Source organism: Phodopus roborovskii, unplaced genomic scaffold, assembly GCF_943737965.1.
Source record: "Phodopus roborovskii unplaced genomic scaffold, PHOROB, whole genome shotgun sequence".
NCBI classification, from domain to species: Eukaryota; Metazoa; Chordata; class Mammalia; order Rodentia; family Cricetidae; genus Phodopus; species Phodopus roborovskii.
In genome coordinates, this window is record NW_026126636.1 from 12997791 (window position 1) to 13019562 (window position 21772).

The 21772-nt window shown below is 43.1% G+C and overlaps 1 protein-coding gene across 1 annotated transcript; it reads right to left on the reverse strand.

Annotated features, from left to right (window-relative positions):
• Positions 1 to 2404: 2404 nt before the first annotated feature.
• Positions 2405 to 19419, reverse strand: LOC127238972 (vomeronasal type-2 receptor 26). The gene is made up of 6 exons (XM_051207765.1): positions 19211 to 19419; positions 16513 to 16804; positions 14131 to 14928; positions 10546 to 10755; positions 4937 to 5060; positions 2405 to 3435 (listed from the first exon to the last, which is right to left on the reverse strand). Exons 1-6 carry the CDS (start codon positions 19417 to 19419, stop codon positions 2459 to 2461), a joined length of 2610 nt encoding a protein of 869 aa, XP_051063722.1. The 3' UTR covers positions 2405 to 2458.
• Between the last annotated feature and the right edge of the window lie 2353 nt (positions 19420 to 21772).

Here is a 21772-nt window from a genome sequence, read left to right on the forward strand (position 1 = left end):
TTATTTCAACAGATAAGTATAATTTTCCAACACAACCATAATCCCCACATTGAAGTAAAAAGATAGAGCCAAAACAATGGCTCAGCACATTAGCAAGTAAAGGCAGGCTGACCACCCTTGTTAAATCTCCAGGTACCACATGGTTGGAGGAGAGAAATGACTCCTGAAACTTATGCTCTCATCTCCACATAGTGCTTTGGCAATTGCATGTCCAAAAATATGGACAGACATGTGCACACCAGTCTGTCAATCAATGAATAAATACAATTTAAAGCAGCAATAACTCCACTTCAATATCATTGCAGCATAACGTTACTTAATTTTCACTTTAAAAAGTTCCACCTTTTCTTAGAATTCAGAAAATAATGGAAGTTCACAGTCTGTAATTCATGGATAATTATTTTTTAATACCAGTTTTACTGAGAAATAACTCCCATACTGTACAATTTATCCATTTACATTATGCAATATTCTAGATGACCTAAAATCCCAGCACTCAGGAGAGTGAAACAGTGGGATTGCTATAAATTTGAAGCCAGCCTGGATGATGTGGAAAGATCCTGTCCCAAATAAACAAACAAACAAACAAACAAACAAATAAATAAAATGAGGTGACAATGCAGTGATCTTTAGCATATTGGGGGAGTCTTCCAACCATTACCAAATCACTTTTGATTAAGCATGGGTGCAGTATGAGCACCTGAGTGCGGACCCACACAGAGGCCAGGGCGTTGGATCCTGTGAAGATGGATTGACAGGTGGCTGTGAGCTGCCTGACATGGGTTCTGACAACCAGACTGGGTGCTCAGGAGGAGCAGTGAGAGCTCTGAACCACTGAGCCACATCTACAGCCTCACCAAATAAATGGTGGCTCTTCCTCACTCCCAGAAGAAATGCTGTACACTTTAGTCTACACCCCTCGCCTCCAATCCCTATCTCCATAAGCCCCAAGAAACCACTAGTCTAATGTATGTCGTTATGAACTTAATTTTTCAGGATATTTCATAAAATGGAATATTAAAATCCATTATTTTTATTGTCTGTATCCCTTAACTGAGTGAAACAGTCTCAGGGTTTAACCATATACCAATCAGTATTCTTTTTATATTTATTTCTCATTGGCAAACAATGTCCTAGTGGTGAGTGAGTCCTACCAAGCATTCAGCAACTGAAAAACATTTATGTGGTGATATATTGTTTATGACTAATAAAATTTGCCTGAAGATCAGGGTGAAAATCTAGACACAGCTGTAGAGGACAGGCAGTAGTGATACATACCTTTAACCCCAGCAGCCACATTTGTTAATTATAGAGCTGGGCAGTGGTGGCAAACACCTTTAATCCTAGTACTAGAGAGGAATATAAGGCAGGAGCAGGGTCTCAGACCAGCCAATTAGTCTCCAGCCATGTTAAGGATGAGATTGCCCTGCCTTGGAAGAGGTAAGAGTTCTCTGTTGTCTTGGCTGCTTTGCTTTTCTGAGCTTCAGCTTGAACCACAATATCTGTCTGTGGGTTTTTATTATCCGTGCTACACATTACGATTTTTTTCAATTTTAGGGCATAAATAATGCTTCTCTGAGAATTCATTTACACTGTTGGTAGACATGTTTCTATTTATCATGGACATGTATCTAAGAGTAGGGTAGCTAAATCACAAAGTTAAGTCTGTGAAGGAACTCTCAGTGAAAGGTTCAGTTCTCAGTACTGGCCCTCTCAAAGCAAAAGAGATCAATGATCTCCGTGTCAATTCCTCACCCCCCCCCCCAGAAACGCTTGGTATCACCATCATCACCCTTTTCACACTTTGGCATTCATAATATGTGTGTATGCACATGGGGGAGTGTGTGCTTTATTAGCAACGCAGAGCTCGCACAACAACCAGTGGTGTCAGTCCTCCCCTTCCAACATTGGGTCTTGAGTATCAATCTCAGGTTACCATGCTTAATGGTAAATGTATCAACCCACTGGGCCATCTTGCCAGCTCCCCTTTTCAAATGACCATAATTGTGATGGATTTTTGTAATACATAGAGAGAGACTAGTGATTGACCATCTATGTGTCCACCATCGACTGACAGTCATGAGTTTTTTTTTTTTTTTTTTTGTTCAAAATATCTCACTCTATCTTGATCTGATTTTTAAATGCCACTGATGCACTGTAGTGAGATAGTCCGTCTGTGGCACTGACCACGCCCATTGGGGGGTGGAGCCATGGGCGGAGTGACCTGTGGAAGGAGTTCGGAAGGAGCGAGGAAAGGCTCTCTTTCTGGCGTGACTGGGACAGGAGAGGATCGGGTTGAATTTCCTGGTGTTCATCTGTCTAGGTTGTAAGTTATTTCTCCCTGAATAAACATCTATTCGGCCTATTTGTTTATCCTGATCCTTATTTAACCTCGATAATGCACAGTGAAACAGTGAGCCAAAAATCACATGGCTGGTCCTGGTGACTCCCCCAAGGACTACATCACGAAGTTGTGTGGTATGGACCTGGGGAGACACCTTGTTTGGAGGATCTCACTCTGCCGATCCTGCTGTGCCTGGAGGTTTTGCCTTAGCCAGGCAGGGGTGTTCCTCTCTGGTTTCAGCAGGATGATGTAGCACTTGGGGATGAAGATGCCACCCAGAAGCCCAGCAGTGGAGGCCAGGATGGAGAAGATCTCTACAGCTACAGTGGCCTTGCCCCGGGCACTGTGGTACAGAGGCAGGAAGGTTGTCCAGACACTGCAGAAGAGCAGCATGCTGAAGGTCAGGAACTTAGTCTCGTTGAAGACATCTGGCAGGCCCCTGGCCAGAAAGGCCACGGAGAAGGTGCCCCCTGCCAGGAGCCCTAAGTAGCCCAGCACACAGAGGAAGACAGTGCCAGAACCCTCCTGGCACCGAATGACAGTGTGCTGGGGCTCTGAGACCATATCCCTTTCTGGGAACGGTGGAGAGGTGGCCAACCAGAGCCCACAGAGAACGACCTGCATGGAGGAAGCGACGAGGACCATTGAGGTAGGAGCTCCGGGGCTCAGGCAAACCTGGATCCTGCCCCCAGGCTTGGTGGCCCTGAAAGCCAGGACCACTGTGAGAGTCTTGGCTAGAACACAGGAGATGGCCACCGTGAACACCACAGCAAAGGTGGTCTGACGGAGGAGGCATGTGGTCACACTGGGGCGGCCAAGGAACAGCAGGGCACACAGGGCACAGAGGGAGAGCGACGTCAGGAGTACGTAGCTGAGGGTTCTGTTGTTGGCCCTGACCACAGGGGTGTCCCTGTGCTTCAGGAACACTCCCAGAACCAGGGCGGCCAGACCGGCCAGGAAGAGTGCCACCGAAGCCAGCAGGAATCCCAGAGGTTCCTCAAAGGCCAGGAAGAGCTCTGTCCTGGGCAGGCAGTGGTCTCTGCTATGGCTCGAGTACTGCTCCTCGGGGCATGGAAGACATCTCTTCATGTCTATGGGAGACACACAGACACATTTTTACAACACCACGCTAACTGCATCAGCTAGGAAGGAAGGTGTCCCAGGCACTAACTGCTCTTACAGCCTAACTGTCGGTTTGTGTATTTATGAATTAGTCTTGGTGACCATAGGTGGGATGGGTGATATTAGAAATAAAGCACAGAGGAGAAAACTGCACAGGCTACACTTTTCTGTGAGGGATTTTGTTTCTATCTTCTCGCAGGGTCTCATGTAACTCAGGCTAAGTAAGCCGTGAATTTCTAAGCCTCCTTCCACAATCTCTTAAGTTCTGTGATTTATACCTCTCCACCGGGATACCTAAATATGTGAGTTTCTGTGTGTGCAGCTTTTTGTGTGCACACATGTTAGTGGGTGCACATGCATGTGGAGACAGAGATCATCATGGAAAGTATTTCTTAATCATTTCCCCTACCTCAGTTTTCTAATCAAACTTATTTGTATATTTTGTGTGTATGTCTCTATGGGCTCAGGCATGCCAAGGTGTGCAAGTACGCCTTTCAGGAATTTGGTGCTCTCCTTCTACCATGTGGGTCCCAGGCACTGAACTTACACTGTTAGGGTTGACAGTGAGTACTTTAACTGATCATCCAGTTCACCAGTCTCTGCAGCTTATTCTTTTGTAATTACTTATTTTACCTGTTGAGTGTTTTTTCCTGTACATTTGTATGGAAATGATGTGCATGCGTGGTTCCTGTGGAATCAGAAGACGTCATCATTTCCCCTATAACTGGAATTACACTTGGTTGTGAATCACCATACAATTCCACTCATTGGAGGTTTTAAATGTAAGTGAAATTCATCAGTGTCAGCAGAAGTCACAGATCTATTGAGGGACCACTAAAGCTTATAGAAGTAGGTCTATAAGGTTTAGTGGTCCAGGGGTCAAGGATGTGCAGTGTTTGCTAGAGGTGAATTCATTATGCAGCACAATTAGGGTTCATTCACTTCTCTGTGTCAATACAGCATTTAAGTAAGAACAATTATAAGAGTAGTCTTCTGGCTGGTACTTCACAGAAAAGCAAACACTGGGAAGCCTCTGTAGATGACTGGGAGTGGTGTTTTGACTAAGAACGATCCCCCTAGGCTCATATACTTGAATGTTTAGTTCCTAGTTGGTGAATTGGTGGGTTAGATTGGCAAGTGGATGAAGAGAGTCAATGGGAGCGGCCTTTGAAAGTTCAAATTTCCACACAAGGCCTATCTACCTGCCTGCTGCCTGTGGATTAGAATGTAACATCTCAGCAAACTGATTTACTATCAAGCCTGCTTGCCTGATGCCAGGCTTTCTGCCATGATGGTCATGGACTCACCCTCTGAAACTATAAGGAAGCCCCAGTTAAATGCTTTTCCATTAGAAGCTGCCTTGGTTGTGGTGTCTCTTCACATAAGTAGAACATAACTAAGATGATGGATAAATACAGGAGGCTCACAGTGTCCTGTTGACTCTGAGATTCCAGCTCCACATGCCCTTACCTTTTTTGTCTGCAAACTGTCCCTCGGGGCAAAGACTGCAATCAAAACAGCACTGGGGGGCTCCCAGCCTGGGCACTTGGCTGAACCCTGGAAGGCAGCTTTCACTGCAGACAGAGGTGGGCACCTAGTAACAGTGAGCATAGTGTCACCAGTGACTCTGCAGGGACACACATGCTTGACCTCACCATGAGTACCAGAATACGAGAGTTTCCTCTCTTTAGTCAGATGCCTTACAGAAAACATGTCTATTCCAGCAGATGCCAGACTGGAAGAGAGGTACCTTTGAGTGTAATAGAGGAAGGGCTACATCGGGCTTTCTTGACAAAGGGATGAGAAAACAGAACAGTTTGATGTGTTGTCTCTCCAGTCTCTCTGGGGCAGCCTCATCAACAATTGAAGGTAAAGAGTAAGGAGAGAAGGCTCAGTCATTCAGAGGACAAGCAGCTCCTCCACAGGAACAGAATTCCATTCCAAGCATTCATATAGCAGCACACACTGTTCTCCACTTCCAGAAGATCCAATGCCCTCTTCTGGCCTGTACAGGCACCAGGCATGCATATACTATATAAGTATACATGCTAGGAAACTTCCATGAATGCAAAATAAAACTTAAAATACAACTGTAAGTATTCAAAACCATTACAAAAGTCCATAGCCTGTGCATACTTTTCTCATGCCTTTAGATTTCTCTTTCTCTGAACTCCCAACTGCCTGGTGGCTACTTGATGTACTCATGTCTAACTCAGAAGACATGGCTGTCTCTATTACTTTTCTCAGTCTCCCTCTCTGAAGCTGCTAAGGTTTAAATTTTTGACTCTAATAATAAAGTAGCATCCAGTTTCAATAAGAGACAAATTGTAGTTATTAACTCGCTTAACACACACACACATACACCTTTCACAGCATACTCAGTGGTCCTCTCATTGACCTTGGACCTGCCAAAGATAACTCAGTTTCTCTTAACATAGCTCCACCTCCAGGCAAGGATTATGAAGAATGAAGTGTGGGATGCTGACATCTCTGCCACAACAGAAGACAGCAAACAACAACAACAACAAAAAACAGAAAACAAAACAAAAACCCTCCCCAGATGAAGGCCATTGAAAGGTTCTTCAAAAGGATCCTATAAATACTTAGCATTTATGCTTGAGAAATCTAAGAATAGAACCTCGTTGTCATGTGGAAAGCCTTAAGGCTACCATTGATTGGAGATGCCATCAAAACAAAGTTACACAAAGTTTCAGAGGAGGGGACTCTTTGTCCACTGTCATAAGGCAGAAAGCTGAGACATTTCTATACAGCAGCTCCACATGTAGACATACCTATCTCAACACTGCTTCTACATTTGTTAATAAATGTCAGGGTTTGAATCTCAGTGTTTCCCAAAGTTTCCAGTGTTGGACCACTGGTTACCTGGTAGGGGATTTAAAGAATAATTTCATCCTAATGACTCTGGTGGTTTGAGTGTAATTGGCCCCCACAGACTCACATGGAGAGGCACTGTTATGAGATGTGGCTTTGTTGCAATAGGTATGGTCTTGTTGGAGGAAGTGTGTCATTGTGAAGGTGGGGTCTTTGGGGTATCATATATGTTCAAGTCACCAAGTGACCCAGTTCACTTCCAGTTGCTTGCAGGTCAAGATCTAGGACTTTCAGCTCCTTCTCCAGCTTCATGTCTGCCTGCATGCCACCATGTTGCACCAAGAAAATAATGGATTAAAACTCTGAAAATGTAAGCCACCTCAATTAAATGTTTTTCCTTCATAAGAGATGCCATGGTCTCTTGTAGAATAGTTTAAGATGTATTACATTTGTTTATGCTGTGGAACATTTGCTTAATTATGCACATATGTGGTGCATTCTTTTATGTTGCATTTGTTTAACCCGGTGATGCTGTGTACTTTGTTCATCCAAAACACCTGGTTGGTCTATAATGTGGCAAGGTAGGAGAGGGATAGTTGGGGCTGAGGGGAAGACCGAATAAATGGGATGAGAAATCTGGAGGTAGAGATTAAGGAGCAAGAAAAATGGAAGAAGAAGGCCATCACGTTCCCCCTACCCAGCTACACAGCAAGTCTCATAGAAAGAAGTAAAGAAAGATATACAGGAATAGAGAAAGATGAAAGCCCAGAAGCAAAATGTAGATGGGATAATTTAAGTTAAGAAGATCTGCCTAGAAGTAGGTCAAGTTAAGACTGGGAATTTATAAGAAAGAATAAGTCTCCACATGCATTAATTTGGTAGCTGGGTGTTAGGCACCTCAAAGAGCAAAGAGCCAAAAGAGTAAAAAAGTAAAACAAAAACAACCAAAAACAGTGGTCATGGTGTCTCTTCCCAGCAATAAAAATTACCCCAATTAAGACATAAGTTGGTACCTGGCACTAGGATATTGAAGTGATAGGTTTGGACTATGCTTTTGTTTGAAGAAATATGGACTGTGGGAGAGTAGATTAGTAAAGGAGTTGAAAGCTGTGGGTGCTGCTTAATGGGACATACTAGTAGGGGCATGGAAGACCAAGGTGCTGAGTATGATTAGATGAACTGTGGCATGGCTCAAGAAGCTTCAGAGGAGAAGAATAGGAATGTGTGGCCTAGAGATTGTTCTTGGGGTTCTTAGGATATTTGGGTGAATAATGTGGTGGCTACTTTTTGCCCTTGTCCAAAGTCTGCCTGAGGCTAATGTGGAGGGTTTTGGATTAATTCTTTTGGCAGGAGAAATCACAAAAAGCCTAATATATATTTTGTTGTGTGTTTAGTTGTGTTAATTGTAATGAAGATTTATAATGAAAAGGAGCAACCTGAACAAGAAAGAAAACAAAATCTAAAATCTGAGGAGAAAATGATCACCAGGAACTGAAATTGAGCTAAGTCCCATGTTCAAGGTGATAAACAGATTAAGAAATGGAATAAAGAGAGTGTGGTATCAGGGCAAGATCCCTCCCAGCTAAGTTTCCAACTCCTGAAAAGAATTTTTAAAAAGCTTAGAGTCATTTTTGTTTCCACAGAAAATGATAAGATGTGGACTCCTTACAGACTAATGTGATTTGATCACACCAGACCGCCTGAAACAGAGTACAAGCTGATCCTACATTCCAAACAGCTGGACAAAACAGCCCTACAGACTACAGCTAGGATATCTGAATCTTCTTCGAATCCCCCAAGACAGCGCCCTTACCAGCAGGAAGTAGTTTGGAAAGAACGATGCCCAAATTCCCAAATATTGTGTATAAATGTTTGTTTTCATTTAATTGGACTTTGTTATATAAAATTAAATAAAAAAAAAGCTTAGAGTCAGATGTTGTGGTGCACACGTTTAATCCCTGATCCTAGAGGGCAGATGCTGGCAGATCTCTGAGTTTGAAACCAGGCAGATCTACAGATCAAGTTTTAGGACAGTCAATCTTAGTTGGTGAATAGAACTGTCAAAAACAGAAAGCTTGTGAAGATGTAATTGAATGAAGTGGCCATATTCCAGCCCAAATAACAAGCAGAACTTGAAAGCTTGGTCACATGGTTATGATATTAAGGATAGGAGAAAGAGGTTATAGAATTTTATTCTGAGACTAAGGAAAGTCTTGGAGGACAGGACTCTGTCAGGGTAGACCGTAAATGGAGGCCTAGATAGGCCATTGTGTGAAGCTGTGAATGTGAAGCCTGGATTGCCCTGGAGACCCAAACATTTCGGAGATGCCAGAGCCTGGGGATGTCTGCTGAGGAAATCTACTAAAATGGAGTGGTACCATCCCAAGAGACAGAAGTGTATTGAAGTCAACAGAGTTGGAAAGTGCATTTTGATATCTAACATGAAGATGCAGTTTATAGTTTGCCCATCTGGTTTTCAATTTTTCTTTCCTCCATTATTTCCTCACTATGTCCCTTTTAAATGGTTTGGAACGCTAATGTAGCATCCTGTACTATTATATGTTGGAAGTGTGTGATCTGTATTTTTTTTTACTTTGATTTTTATAGGAGATTACAGTTAAGAGTTGGCATTAACCTCTGCAGAGGCTTTGAACTTCAGGGTTTGAAACATTATTTCAACTGTGATAGATGGTGAGAACTTTGGAAATTGGACTAAATGCACTTTACATTATGATACTGTACAAGCTTAGGGGACCATGGAGTAGAATGTGGTGGCTGAATGTAATTCATACATAGGGAGAAGCTCATAGGGAGGAGCACTATTAGGAGGTGTGGCTTTGTTGGAATAGGTGTGGCCTTGTTGGAGGAAGTGTGTTACTGTGGAGATAGAATTTGAGGTCTCATGTATGCTCAAGACATGCCCAGTGTCCCAGCTAACTTCCTGTTATTGACAGGTCCAGATGTGGGAATCTATGCTCTTTCTCCACTACCATGTCTGCCTGCATGCCACAAGGTCCCACTTCAATGAAAATGAACTAAATAAATGTCTGAAAATATCAGCCACCTAATGAAATGTTTTTCCTTTATAAGAGATGCCATGACCATGGTGTCTCTTCACAGCAATAGAAAACCCTAAGACAACACCTCTCACATAATCAATGCATTAATTACTCAGTGGATACACATTTTGATGAACTGTGTATATACTGAAAATAGAACATGGGACCTAGTTGGAGGGAGTGAGTCACTGGGACTGTACACAGGTAAGATGTAACTTGTTTACCTATCCATCAAGCTCTCTACCTCCCCACATCTGTGCCCCACAAACTCGGCAAACTCTTCTACCACACAAGCCTGCTGCCATATCATGCTGCCTCAACCACACCCCCCCCAAAGCAATGGTTGCATCTGACCATGGGTCTCTCAAACCATGAGGCAATTAAATCTTTTCCTCACTTCAAACTGTTTCTCAGGTACTTGTTATGGGAGCTGAAATAAATCAACTTAGCAAGTAAACTGGGTGTCTGTTGCATCCATTTTCCACAAGGCCCCTGTAAATGTGTTTAACATAGTGGGTCATTATCTTCCTCTTCTCAAAGCTGGTCCTGAACACAGACACTGAAACACTCCCAAGGGAGCAACAGCTGCAAATTCTCATTCTATTTGTGAGCCTGGTATACTTTTCCCCCATTTTTTGTGGGTACAGTATAAATATGTGTATGTGCATTTGTAAATCTATGTGGGCTCATGTTCAGTTATGGACAATTGCATGTGAAGGCCCACGGTTAATGCTGAGAACCATCCTCAATGGCTTCTTCACAGTTTTCACTGAGGCAGAGGCTCAAAGGAAAACCCAAAGTCTCTGATAGGGCTAGTCTTACTAGCCAGCTTACTATGGGCATCTCCTTATCTCCACCTTCCAAGGCTGAAACTACAGGAGAACTCCACTGCCCATTCAGTATTCTAGAGATCCAAAGTCTGGTCCTTTTATTTGCAGAAACAAATACTTTAACCACTGAGCCATCTCCCAATACACAGCTTTTATATTCTCATTTTTATTGTTAATCAATATCATTCAGAGAAAGAACTCTTATGATGTAAACAGCACAGCCAGTTATAACTGACTGGCCTAATCTAGAATTGCATCAACTTCATGCACATGTAGCAATGAGGACCTCCAGAACTGGGATTTCCCTATGACTTTAACACACTAGGAAAATAGTCAACTGTGCAATCAGGCAACTTACTTGGAGATCCTCCTTCAAATGGACCATCATTTTATTACCCGAAGAGACTTGAGGGTTGATCATTCCTACGTGAGCTAAGTGAAATACACCCTCGGGGGTCTTCTGCCCTTGGAAAATGGCAAATTTTGTGACCAAATCTCCATTAGCATCAAACATAATTTCACTTCCATCAGGAGTTTTGAAGTGCACCTTCCTGAGGGCGTGAAGCAGCTGAAGAAGGAAGGGAGACATTGTAGATCAACCACGGCCAGTCTGGAGTCTTGTCCAAAATACCACATGCCATTCACCTATGCAATGATACAGTCATTTCAACCATGGACTGGGCCCATTAGGCATGAGGAAAAACAAATACCTGTGATATTTTCAGGGACTCGGGAACATGGTCCATCTTCAGAAAGTAATAATTAATAAAACTTAATCCACATCATTTTTAAACCTAGTTCTCTCTCTCTCTCTCTCTCTCTCTCTCTCTCTCTCTCTCTCTCTGTGTGTGTGTGTGTGTGTGTGTGTATGTCATGTTATGGAATCCAGAAAACAACTCTCAGGAATGTTCTCTCTTTCTGCTGCCATGTGGTACTCAGGAATCCAACTCATGCTTGGAGACAAGAGCCTTTACCCACTGAGACTTCTCAACAGCCTTAAAATTAAACCCCCCAAACATGACAATGTGATTCCTGCACCAGGATCTCATTTGGCCTTGCACTACTGTCTTCAGTCTTCCCATGACTCTATGTAGACTCCAAACCCTAGCAAGACTTCCACAGACTGGCCCCTGCCCACCTCGACCACCCAATCACTCTGACCAGTTTCCCACAATTCGTCAGTCCCATACATGATGGTCTCCTATTTGTCTCCGTTCTAGAGTCTTGACACATGCTGTCCCTGCCTCCTGCGATGATATCACTTCTTTCCATGATGAGACTTCTCTTATTCTTGTTTGGAACTCATAAATCCAGACAGAAATCACTTCTCCAGCCTGTCATTTCCATTCACTCACTCCCCACTGAATTTACTTTATTATATTGTCATCATAGAGTACACACAGACATTTTGACAATCACCCTTTTTTTTAGTGTGACAGGCTCTTGCTTTGTAGACCAGGTTGGCCTCAACATCCTGAAGGCTAGCATGACAGGTATGGCCCACCAACATGCCTTCTGTAAATTTTAATCTGTCGCCATCAACCAAAATGCCAACAACTATCATTGTCCTTGGAGTTTCCAACCATGTGTATCTTTACCAGGGACATAGTAGAAATTCAGGTCACCTGAATGATGGTGATGAAAACATACCCCTTTCTTAGCCACCACTCTCATTGTTGACCTCATCATATCTTTCAGGGATCTTCTTAAAATCTGAATCTATGCTACCCCGAGTTGCTTGGAGAAAAAAGATAGATGGATAGAAAGGAGGGAAGGAAGGAAGGAAGATATAAAGACTGGGGACAAAATGACCAAACTGTATTATATACATGTATTAAATTATTAATAATATTTTTAAAATAGAAAAATAAGTAAGGGCTTAGGAGGTGGCTCCATGACTAAACCACCTGTCATAAAACATTGAGGATGAGAATTCAAACCTCTGACCCCAACTAAATGTCAAAGGGATGTAACAGCCCATCTCTAATTACAGCCTGGGATTTGAAGCTTGGAGACAAGTGTCAGCAATTGAGCAAGAAGCCTTGAAGCATCAACCCTGACATCAATTCACTCACTCCCTCACCTAGGAACACCTGATTTTTGATAAAGAAGCTAAAATTATACAATGGAAAAAAGAGAGTATCTTCAACAAACGGTGCTGGCGTAACTGGATGCTGACATGTAAAAGAATGGAAATAGATCTATATCTATCGCCATGCACAAAACTCAAGTACTAATGGTTTAAAGACTTCAATGTAAAACCAACCACACTGAATCTCATAGAAGAGAAATTGGAAAGTAGCCTTGAATGTGTTGGTACAGGAAACCACTTGTTAAATATAACACTTGTAACACAGACACTGAGAAACAATGAATAAATGGGACCTCCTGAAACTGAGAAGCTTCTGGATTGCAAAGGACATGGTCAACAAGACAAAGCAGCTCCCTACAGAATGGGAAAAGATCTTTACTAACCCAACATCTGACAGATGGATGAAGAAGCTAAACATCAAACTACCAAATAATCTGATAAAAAATGGGGTTCAGATCTAAAACAACAACAACAAAACCCTCTCAACAGAGTAATCTCAAATGACCAAAAGATACTTAAAGAAATGATCAACATCCTTAGTCATAAGAGAAATGCAAATCAAAACAAATTTGAGAGATATCACCTTCCACTGATCAGAATGGCTACAATCAAAAAAATCTGATGGCAGCTTAAGCTGGAAAGGATGTGGAGAAAGGGGAACACTCCTCCATTGCTGGTGGGAGTGCAAACGTGTACAACCACTTTGGAAATCTGCATAGTGGTTCAAAGAAAATTGGGAATCAATCTACTTCTAGATCCAACATTACCATTCTTGGGCATATACCCTAAGGATGCTCAATTCTACCACAAGAACATTTGCTCAACAATGTTCATAGCAGCATTATTCGTAATAGCCAGAACATGGAAATAACCTAGATGTCCATCAAACAAAGAATGGATAAGGAAAATGTGGTACATTTACACAATGGAGTACTACTCAGTTTTAAAAAACAATGACATCTTGAAATTTGCAGGCAAATGGATAGAACTGGAAAAAGCCATCCTGAGTGAGGTAACCCAGACCCAGAAAGACAAATATAATATGAACTTTATTAGACATAAAGCAAAGACAACCAGCCTAGAGGCCCAGAGAACAAAGTAACAAAGAGGACTCCAGGAGACATACATGGATCCACCTAGGAAGGGGAAAAATACAAGAACCTCTGAGTAAATAGGGAATGTAGGGGACACGGGGGAGGGTGGAAAGTGAGAGGTCAGAAGGGGAGGGAGAAGTGGGGAAAAACATATAGCTCAATAAAAAAAATACTAAGATAAAAGCTATAATAGTACAAACACAAAAAAGGTGGAGAAAGGAGATGCACAGTACAAGCTGGCTACCAAGACTAGACACATCAACAATTTCTGGAGTTTAGTGATTGAAAGGTGAATTCTCATCATCCCCAGGCCTTCCCACATGTATGTATGCATGAGTGTGCACCCCACCATATGCACTTCCATGTACACACACACGTGTTCACATTCATATACCATACACCAAAAGAAGGAAAAATAAAAAAGAAATGGCATTTGATATCAGTTTGAAATTCTGATTTGCAGCATGATTATACTAAAACTCACCCACTGTTTATCAAAGCTTAAATTTGGGATATTAAAAAATCTATTTACTGTTCTTAGGAATACTAATTTTCACTAGGCATCCTCTATTTATTAAGTCAGGCAATACCCAGGGAATGGACTCATCTGAGATCACATGCTACCTTGGAATACTTGTCCATTATTCCTTCTAAGATGCCTGTCAGTTGCTAAAGCATATAGTCAGCTTCACCTCTACAGCTTAGTCAGAACCAAAGTCCTCTTCCCCATCCATCCCTGCACAACTGCCTCTCTTACCTGCCAGTGCTGGAAGGCCTGGGAATCTCTACCTTTCCCATCCTGGTGCTCGCAGTCAATCATATCTTGCAGAGCATGGGCAATGCTGTAGACAGCTGTGTAAGCAGCATCAATTTTACTCACTTCTTGGAAAGGGTACAGCTTGTTTTTCAGACTCTCATTTCCTGAGCACAACTGAACACCCTCTATTACTGGGCTGCTCTGGTGGGGCCATGTACAATCAAAGGTAGACTCCCAGAACTTCTTTATGAACACGTCTCCTGGGGCCTGGCTGGGGCGCAGGTGACCAAGAAACTCAGGGAAGCCAATTGCACTGCTGCTGTGGTACAGAAGACCAAATGTGCTATGCAGTACCTGGGAAATGCCTGGAATGGCCAGGGCTAGTGCCATGTGTAGAGTGCCCTTGCTGACCCAGACTTGGCCTGACACAGTGGTGTCCAGTAAGCCATACAGGATGAGTTGGAAATTAGAATTGCTTAGGAAAACCAGAACAACCCTGGCTGTGTATTTCTGCATCTTCTGGGCAATCTCTTCAATCTTCCCCAAGGACTCATGGGAAGGGACATGGAGAGTGTACTCAATGCACACACCGGCTGGGCTCAGCTCCTGATTGGCCAGAGAGCTGGCCTGCTGCCCAAAATCATCGTCATGGGCCAGAATGATCACCCAGGACCACCGAAAGTGAATTATCAGCTGGGTCACTGCAAGAGATGATCTGAGGTCACTAGTCAGGGTCCGCAAGAAAGATGGGAACTGGATCTTGTCACTGAGGCTGGGTAGTGAGGATGAGTAACTGACCTGTCAGGGAAGAGCCAGGAAATAAAGAGTGGATGAGATCAGGACTGAGGTGTGGGCTGATGGTCTGGATTAAATGTAGAAGGAGGAGAGTGGAGACATGGCTCTGCAGTTGAAAGTCCTTGTGGGTCTTTTAGAGGCCCAAGTTCAATTCCCAGCACCCACATCAGGTGGATCACATTTGCTGTAACTCCAGCTCCAGGAAATCAGATATCCTTCCCCGGCTTCCTCCTGTATCTGTGGCATAGACTCAACAGACATACGCACCTAAATGTATATTAAGTTTTAAAACATTAATAATTTTCAGAAATGGGCTTGAGCATCCTACTCTGAGAATTGTACTGATTCTAGAAGAATCTCTGTGCCCCTCACTGCTGATCATCCCAGACACAGTCCTGTGGCTTCTGAAATGGAGCCCAGATCCGTAGCTTTACCTGCTCTCCTCTCAGCATCTGTACTTCACCTGTCCCTAATATTTTATTCCTGCACCACAGGTAGGCTTGGTCTGACTCTCACACACACTAATAGTGGGAGATTTCTACAGCCCGCTCTCACCACTAGACAGGACCAGACAGAAACTTAACAAAGAAACAAAAGAACTAACAGAAGGTATGTCCCAATTGGATTTAACAGACATCTATAGAACATTCCATCCAAACACAAAAGAATATACCTTCTTCTCAGCTCCTCTAAAATCGGCCACATAGGAGGCAACATAACAAACCCAACAGATACAAACAAAACAAAACAAAACAAAACTGGAATAGTCCCCTGCATCTTATCAAACTAGCATGCTTTAAAGTTGGAATTCAACAACAACACAAATTTCAGAAACCCTACAAACTGAGTCAATCCCTAACACTCAAATGGCAGCTAAAAACTATCAGTGATTCCAGTGCTAGGGAATGCAATGCCCTCTTCTGACTTCCATGGAACCCAGGCACACATATGCTATATATTTATACATGAAGGCAAAATATTCATACACATTTGGAAAAAGTAAATTGTTGCCTCAGTGTTTCTTTTGCTGTGACGAGAAACCATGACCATGGCGACTCTTCCAAAGGAAAACATTTAATTGGATGGCTTACAGTTTCAGAGGTTTAGTCCATTGCCATCGTGCCAGGACATGGCAGAATGTAGGTGTGCATGTTCCTGGGACAGGAGCTGAGAATTCTGCATCTTGATAGGCATGCAACAGGAAGGGCAGTGTCAACCTGAGCACAGATGACATCAAAGCCCACCTCCACACTGACACACTTCCTCCAACAAGATCACACCTACCCCAACAAAGCCACATCTTCTAATAGTGTCACTGCGTTTGGGAGCCATTTTTCAAACCACCAAAACCTTTAAATATGCATTTTAATTTTAAAAAGTCCCAGTTTTTTGTCAATGCAGGGGAATAATAGTTTTGTCTAATATAGCTATACATGCAGGAAAACCATGTTGGGCATGAAGAATATTTGCAGGGAGCCTGTCTCCACAGTAGAGCTGCTCACTTCTGTGACCACCACCATCATTTTCACTGTCAACAGTGAGGAACTGTACTATACTCACAAATTAAGAAGGCTTTGAGCAACTCACCTGGGGAAACCTGTACAGCCCCAGAAGTCTGGCCATGGAGACAGACAGGGATGACCTTGTGTCCCCAACCAGCGCAGCCAGTGGTGAGCGATGTTGGCATGTGTAGTTGGGGATGGGCTCCTCCTGCCCTGTGAGCAGGCTCATAGTCTCATGGACGGCTCCATGCACTGAATCCCCTGAGTTTCGAATGGAGAAGCCAAGGGTCAAATTAGGCAACAAGTGAGCACTCCTATTAATTTCCTCGATGGCAAAGACAAAACTCTGGGCCACCCGGTAGCCCCACTGGGAAACTCTGAGGGAGAGAGAAGCCCATATTATTACTCATGATGTGGTAAATGGGACAAGAATAAACACAGTGACTCATGGGACACAAGGAAAAGCATACATCTCCACAAATACTTGTACACAGATGTGCACAGGAGCACAGTCCAGAATATTCCATGGGAAGCCAGAGGTGGTGTGGAGACAGTAATCAGATGGGGGACTTTCAGAATATGGGAGGGATAACTGGAGATCTATTGAATAAGCTGGTAGCACACTTGTTTAATCCCAGCACCCAGGAGGCAGAGGCAGGTGATCTTCCTGAGTTGGAACCCACCATGGTCTACATAGCCAGAACTAGATAGAGAGCCTCTATCTCAAGGAAACAGAGAAAAAAGTACTGCATAGCATGGCTGGCTACAATATTTAGTAACTAACATCTATTTCAGAATTGCTAAAAGTAAGAGCCAGAAGTAGGGGAGAAGAAATATGAAATGCTGGGTCAGGACAGGACTCAAACACTGCAGACAAGATCTCATGGCAGATGCAGGTGTCTGCACATTGTTGTGTGCATGTGTCTGTATGATGTGTCCGTAGAGCCACACATGCTGCAGCATATGGAGGTCATGGAAAAAATTAGTGAGTCAATTCTCTCCTTCCGCCTTGATGTGGGTTTCAGGAAAGGTTCAGATTGAGGTCATCCATCAGCCTTGCATGCCGAGTGCCATCGCCCTGGCCCCCCTTCCATCTCATTTTCTGAGACAGTTTATCTCACCGAACCTGGAACTCATACATTCAGATAATCTGGCTGGCCAGTGACTTTTAGAATCTGTCTCTCTGCTCCTAACCAGGGATACAGATGCTAAACATGCTATGATTTCAAATGGGCACTTGGAATCAAACTCAGGGCTTAATGCTTACACGGCAGACACATCACCAACTCAGACATTTCCCCAGACCCTAAGACCTCCACTTTCATATTCTCCCATCTCTGTCTCCTATGTTAGATTTTAAATGTTATTAGCACCAAAAAAGTATGGAAAGTGATGGGTCTGTTTGGGGAGCTTAATTAATAATTCCATAATGTATACATTTATTAAAATACATCTCTGTACCCATTACATACAATTATTATTCACTGGCTTAAAAAATAACATGGTATCCAGGTATGATGACACACACTTGCGATTCCAGCCCTGAAGCTGGGGATGTAGGAAGATAGTGAGTTTGTGATAGCCAGAACTTACACAAGGAATTCCAGGCTAGTCAGACCACAAAGTGAGATCCTGTCTCATAAAACTAGTCATTTAAAGTGATGTTAAATGTGAAAATGCAGAAGAGAAAAATCTCTTGCATTTGTGACTGAATACAAAATGATCATAGTTACTTTAGAAAACACTCTTAACAACTATTTTTAACTCAAGTCACATTATGGACTCCAATCTGGCCTGAAATCATCAATACTCCTGTTTCAGCTCCCTGAGTGCTAGAAGTAGAGTCCTACACTCCATACGCAGCCAATTAAGAAAAATGACACTAAATAAAGACATTTAAAAACCAATAATAACCAAAAAGACTGTGTTGGAACTACTGTGTGCAACAGCTGGAAAGGCTAGGACAAAAATGGGCAAAGGAAGGGTTGTGTCCATGGCTCAGTTTGTAAGTTTCATCTGCATCACCTCATAAACTGAGTGTGGAGGTACAGACCTATAATCCCAGCACCCAGTAGGTAGAGACAGGAATAATTGGAAACCTTCAGAAATTCAAGGTCATCTTTGACTACCTAGTGAATTAGAGGCTACATGAGACTCTTAGAAAAAAATTACACGTGAAATTAATACAGTAGCTGACTGTGGTGGTACACACCTTTATTTCCAGAACTCCAGTGGTAGAGGCAGGGGATCTCTTGGAGTTTGAGGCCAGCCATGTCACAGAGAGAGAGAGTTCCAGGGCTATGCAGAGAAACCCTGTCTCAAAAAAAAAAAAAAAAAAAAAAAACAAGCAAGCAAGCAAGCAAACAAACAAACAAAAATAATCAAAAACAGGAATACAGTAGAGAGGAATTGTGGGGCTGATAACTGATGGAAGATCTATTAGTTACACATTAATGCATTCAACAAACATACCTGTCTAGGCATTGTTTTAAGAAACAAGGACGTATAAAAGAACCAAGAATACCCACTGGACCTGTGGAACACATTCATTACAACCAGTACACGAGCAGCCTATATTTCAGTCTGCTATAAACAAGAATGACTGACAGACAGACACAGAGGTGATGGAAAAGGCAAACAACAGACCTGCTGCATATGTACACAGAGAAAGGTTATGGCCATCTAGCTGGGATCCTGAGAACCAACCCTTGTCCAAGGCTTCACACAACCTTGTAAAGCTGCTTTGGGATTTCAGAGACACCTACCCCATATCCAGCACTTACCCCGAAGCAAGCAGTTCAGCTGGTGGGGCAGTGAAGTCAGACAGAGTACTATTAGAGAATCGAAAGACGGAGAAGCTGCCACCCACCATAATATCTCCAGGACGGTCAAAGTGAGGCCTCTGCCTTGGCAACAGCCAGGCTGTTGGGTGAGAAGGGGCAGACCCAGAGGGACAGCCAAAGAGAACAGGAAGGAGAGTACACAGCCACATCCTACTAGCTAGGCGCCAGACAGCCAGTGACAGGACAGCCCCAAATGGGGCAGTGACTTGCAGTGAAGGGGGCTTTTATGTAGGAAATGCCCTTGATCAAAGACCTGAGGCTAAGACCACACTGGGAACACTAGGCAGGCAGGTTGTGGGCATAATCAGGATCGTGAGGTGCTAAAGGTGGGTGGCCACTAAATCCCAGAGCCATTAAAAGTTTTATCCCCTTCTCCTGAGGCTTCCCAACACCTTTGAGTCCAAGGTCACAGCTCTGAGCATCATCTGGACACTACAGGAAGGGGGGCAATGGGTCCGACTGTCTCCTGAGGGACTTGCAAGTCCAGGAGCAGTGGTTTCCATGGTGCTCAGGGCACTGTTTTAGAGAGAGGCCCCAGGTAGCTACAAGAAGCAAACATCCCATGACCCCCTTGCAGCATTTGAAGATAGGTGTCCCCTTCCAGATGAGGGCTTTATGATGGTGGATAAGTTAGTCATTGATCTCATGATCAGGGAAGGGCATTTATGGTAGCCTTTCCACTGTTGCTCAAATTTTTAGTTGGGGTCAGTCTTGTAGGTCTCTGGACACTTCTCTAGGTTCAGTTTTCTCTTCAATTCTATAATGGCTCCCTCTTTTATGGCATCTCTCTTTCTCTCTTTTTCTCTCATCTATTCCTACCCTGACGCAATCTTCTTAATCCCATTGCTTTCCTCTCCTCCCCTTCTTTTTCTCCTAGCTCACTCTCCATTCACTGCCTCTCCCCAACTCCCAATATGCTCAGGAGATCTTGTCCCTTTCCCCTTCTGTGAGGGAGTTTGTATGAATCTCTTAGAATCCTCCTTGTGCCCTAGTTTCTCTGGCAGTGTGAATTATAGGCTGGCGATCCTTCACTCTATGTCTAAAATCCATATATGAGTGAGGACATTCCATATTCCTCCTTTTGTGACTGGGTTACCTTACTCAGCATGATTTCTTCAAGATCCATCCATTTGCCTGCAAATTTCAAGATTCCATTGTTTTTTTTCCCACAGAGTAGTATTCCATTGTATAAATGTGCCACATCTTCTTTATCCATTCTTCAGTTGAGGGGCATCTAGGTTGCTTCCAGGCTCTTGCTATTGCAAATTATGCAACTACAAACATAGTTGATCATTATCTGCCAGGCAGCAGTGGCACAGGCCTTTAATCCCAGTACTGGGGAGGCAGAGGCAGGAGGATCTCCATGAGTTTGGGACCAGCCTGTTCTATAGAGAGAGTTCCAGGACAGGCTCCAAAGCTACAGAGTAATCCTTTCTTGACAACCCCCCCAAAGACATTATCTGTTGTAGAAATTTAGCAGAATCATTGTATTGGGGTAGATATTAGAATGAATAGCTGCTTTTTTAGTAGTATTTTCACCTTGAAGAAACCTTGTGGAAAACAGTGATTGTTTTCTGTGATTTATAGAATTCTTTTACTGAATGGGCATTGTAGCCATCCAATGACTTTGGTCACAAGAAGCTTCAGGCACCCCTGAGTGTCTTGTATTATTGTTTATTGCAAACACATAATAATAAAGAACTAAAATCATGAGGTCATGTGGTGCTCTCCTTTAATAAGACATGTAAATGAGATTAGGGAACTTGGTATCAGGAAATATTTTGTGTAACAATCAATAAATATGGCTTTGTATGGCTGGTCAGGGTTCAGTCCATCAGAGAGGCTGGGCTTTTCTGCTGTCACGTAGTCCTTAAAATCTCACCTTGAAGGGTCTCGTTTCCATTACAGACATGCTCTACATGGTGCACCCTGACAATTATCAATGTGTTATTTAATAAACACTGTGCAAACACATGTTGCTCAAGGGCCAACTGAATACCAAACACTGAATTGCATAAGAGCTGTCTAGGGTCACCAAGATGGTTCTGTGGGTAAAGGTGCTTACCATCAAGGCTGACAACCTGTATGCAATCCCCAGAACGCACATGGCAGAAAGAGAACTGATTCCTAAAAGTTGTCTTCTAAGCTGCATGCGCACGCACGCACACACGCAAGCACGCGCGCGCGCGCGCGCACACACACACACACACAAAATGAATAAATAATTGGTATTTATTTATTTATTTTTGGTTTTTCGAGACAGGGTTTTTCTGTGGTTTTGGAGGCTGTTGTGGAACTAGCTCTTAGAGACCAGGCTGGCCTGGAACTCACAGAGATCCACCTGCCTCTGCCTCCCAAGTGCTGGGATTAAAGGCGTGCACCACCACTGCCCTGTCAATTTTTTAATAAAAGGGAAAATTAATTAAACAATTAAATGGAAGTTGTATTTCATCTCAATAACACCCATATATACTTAACTTACACTTATGAGAAACATTTTAG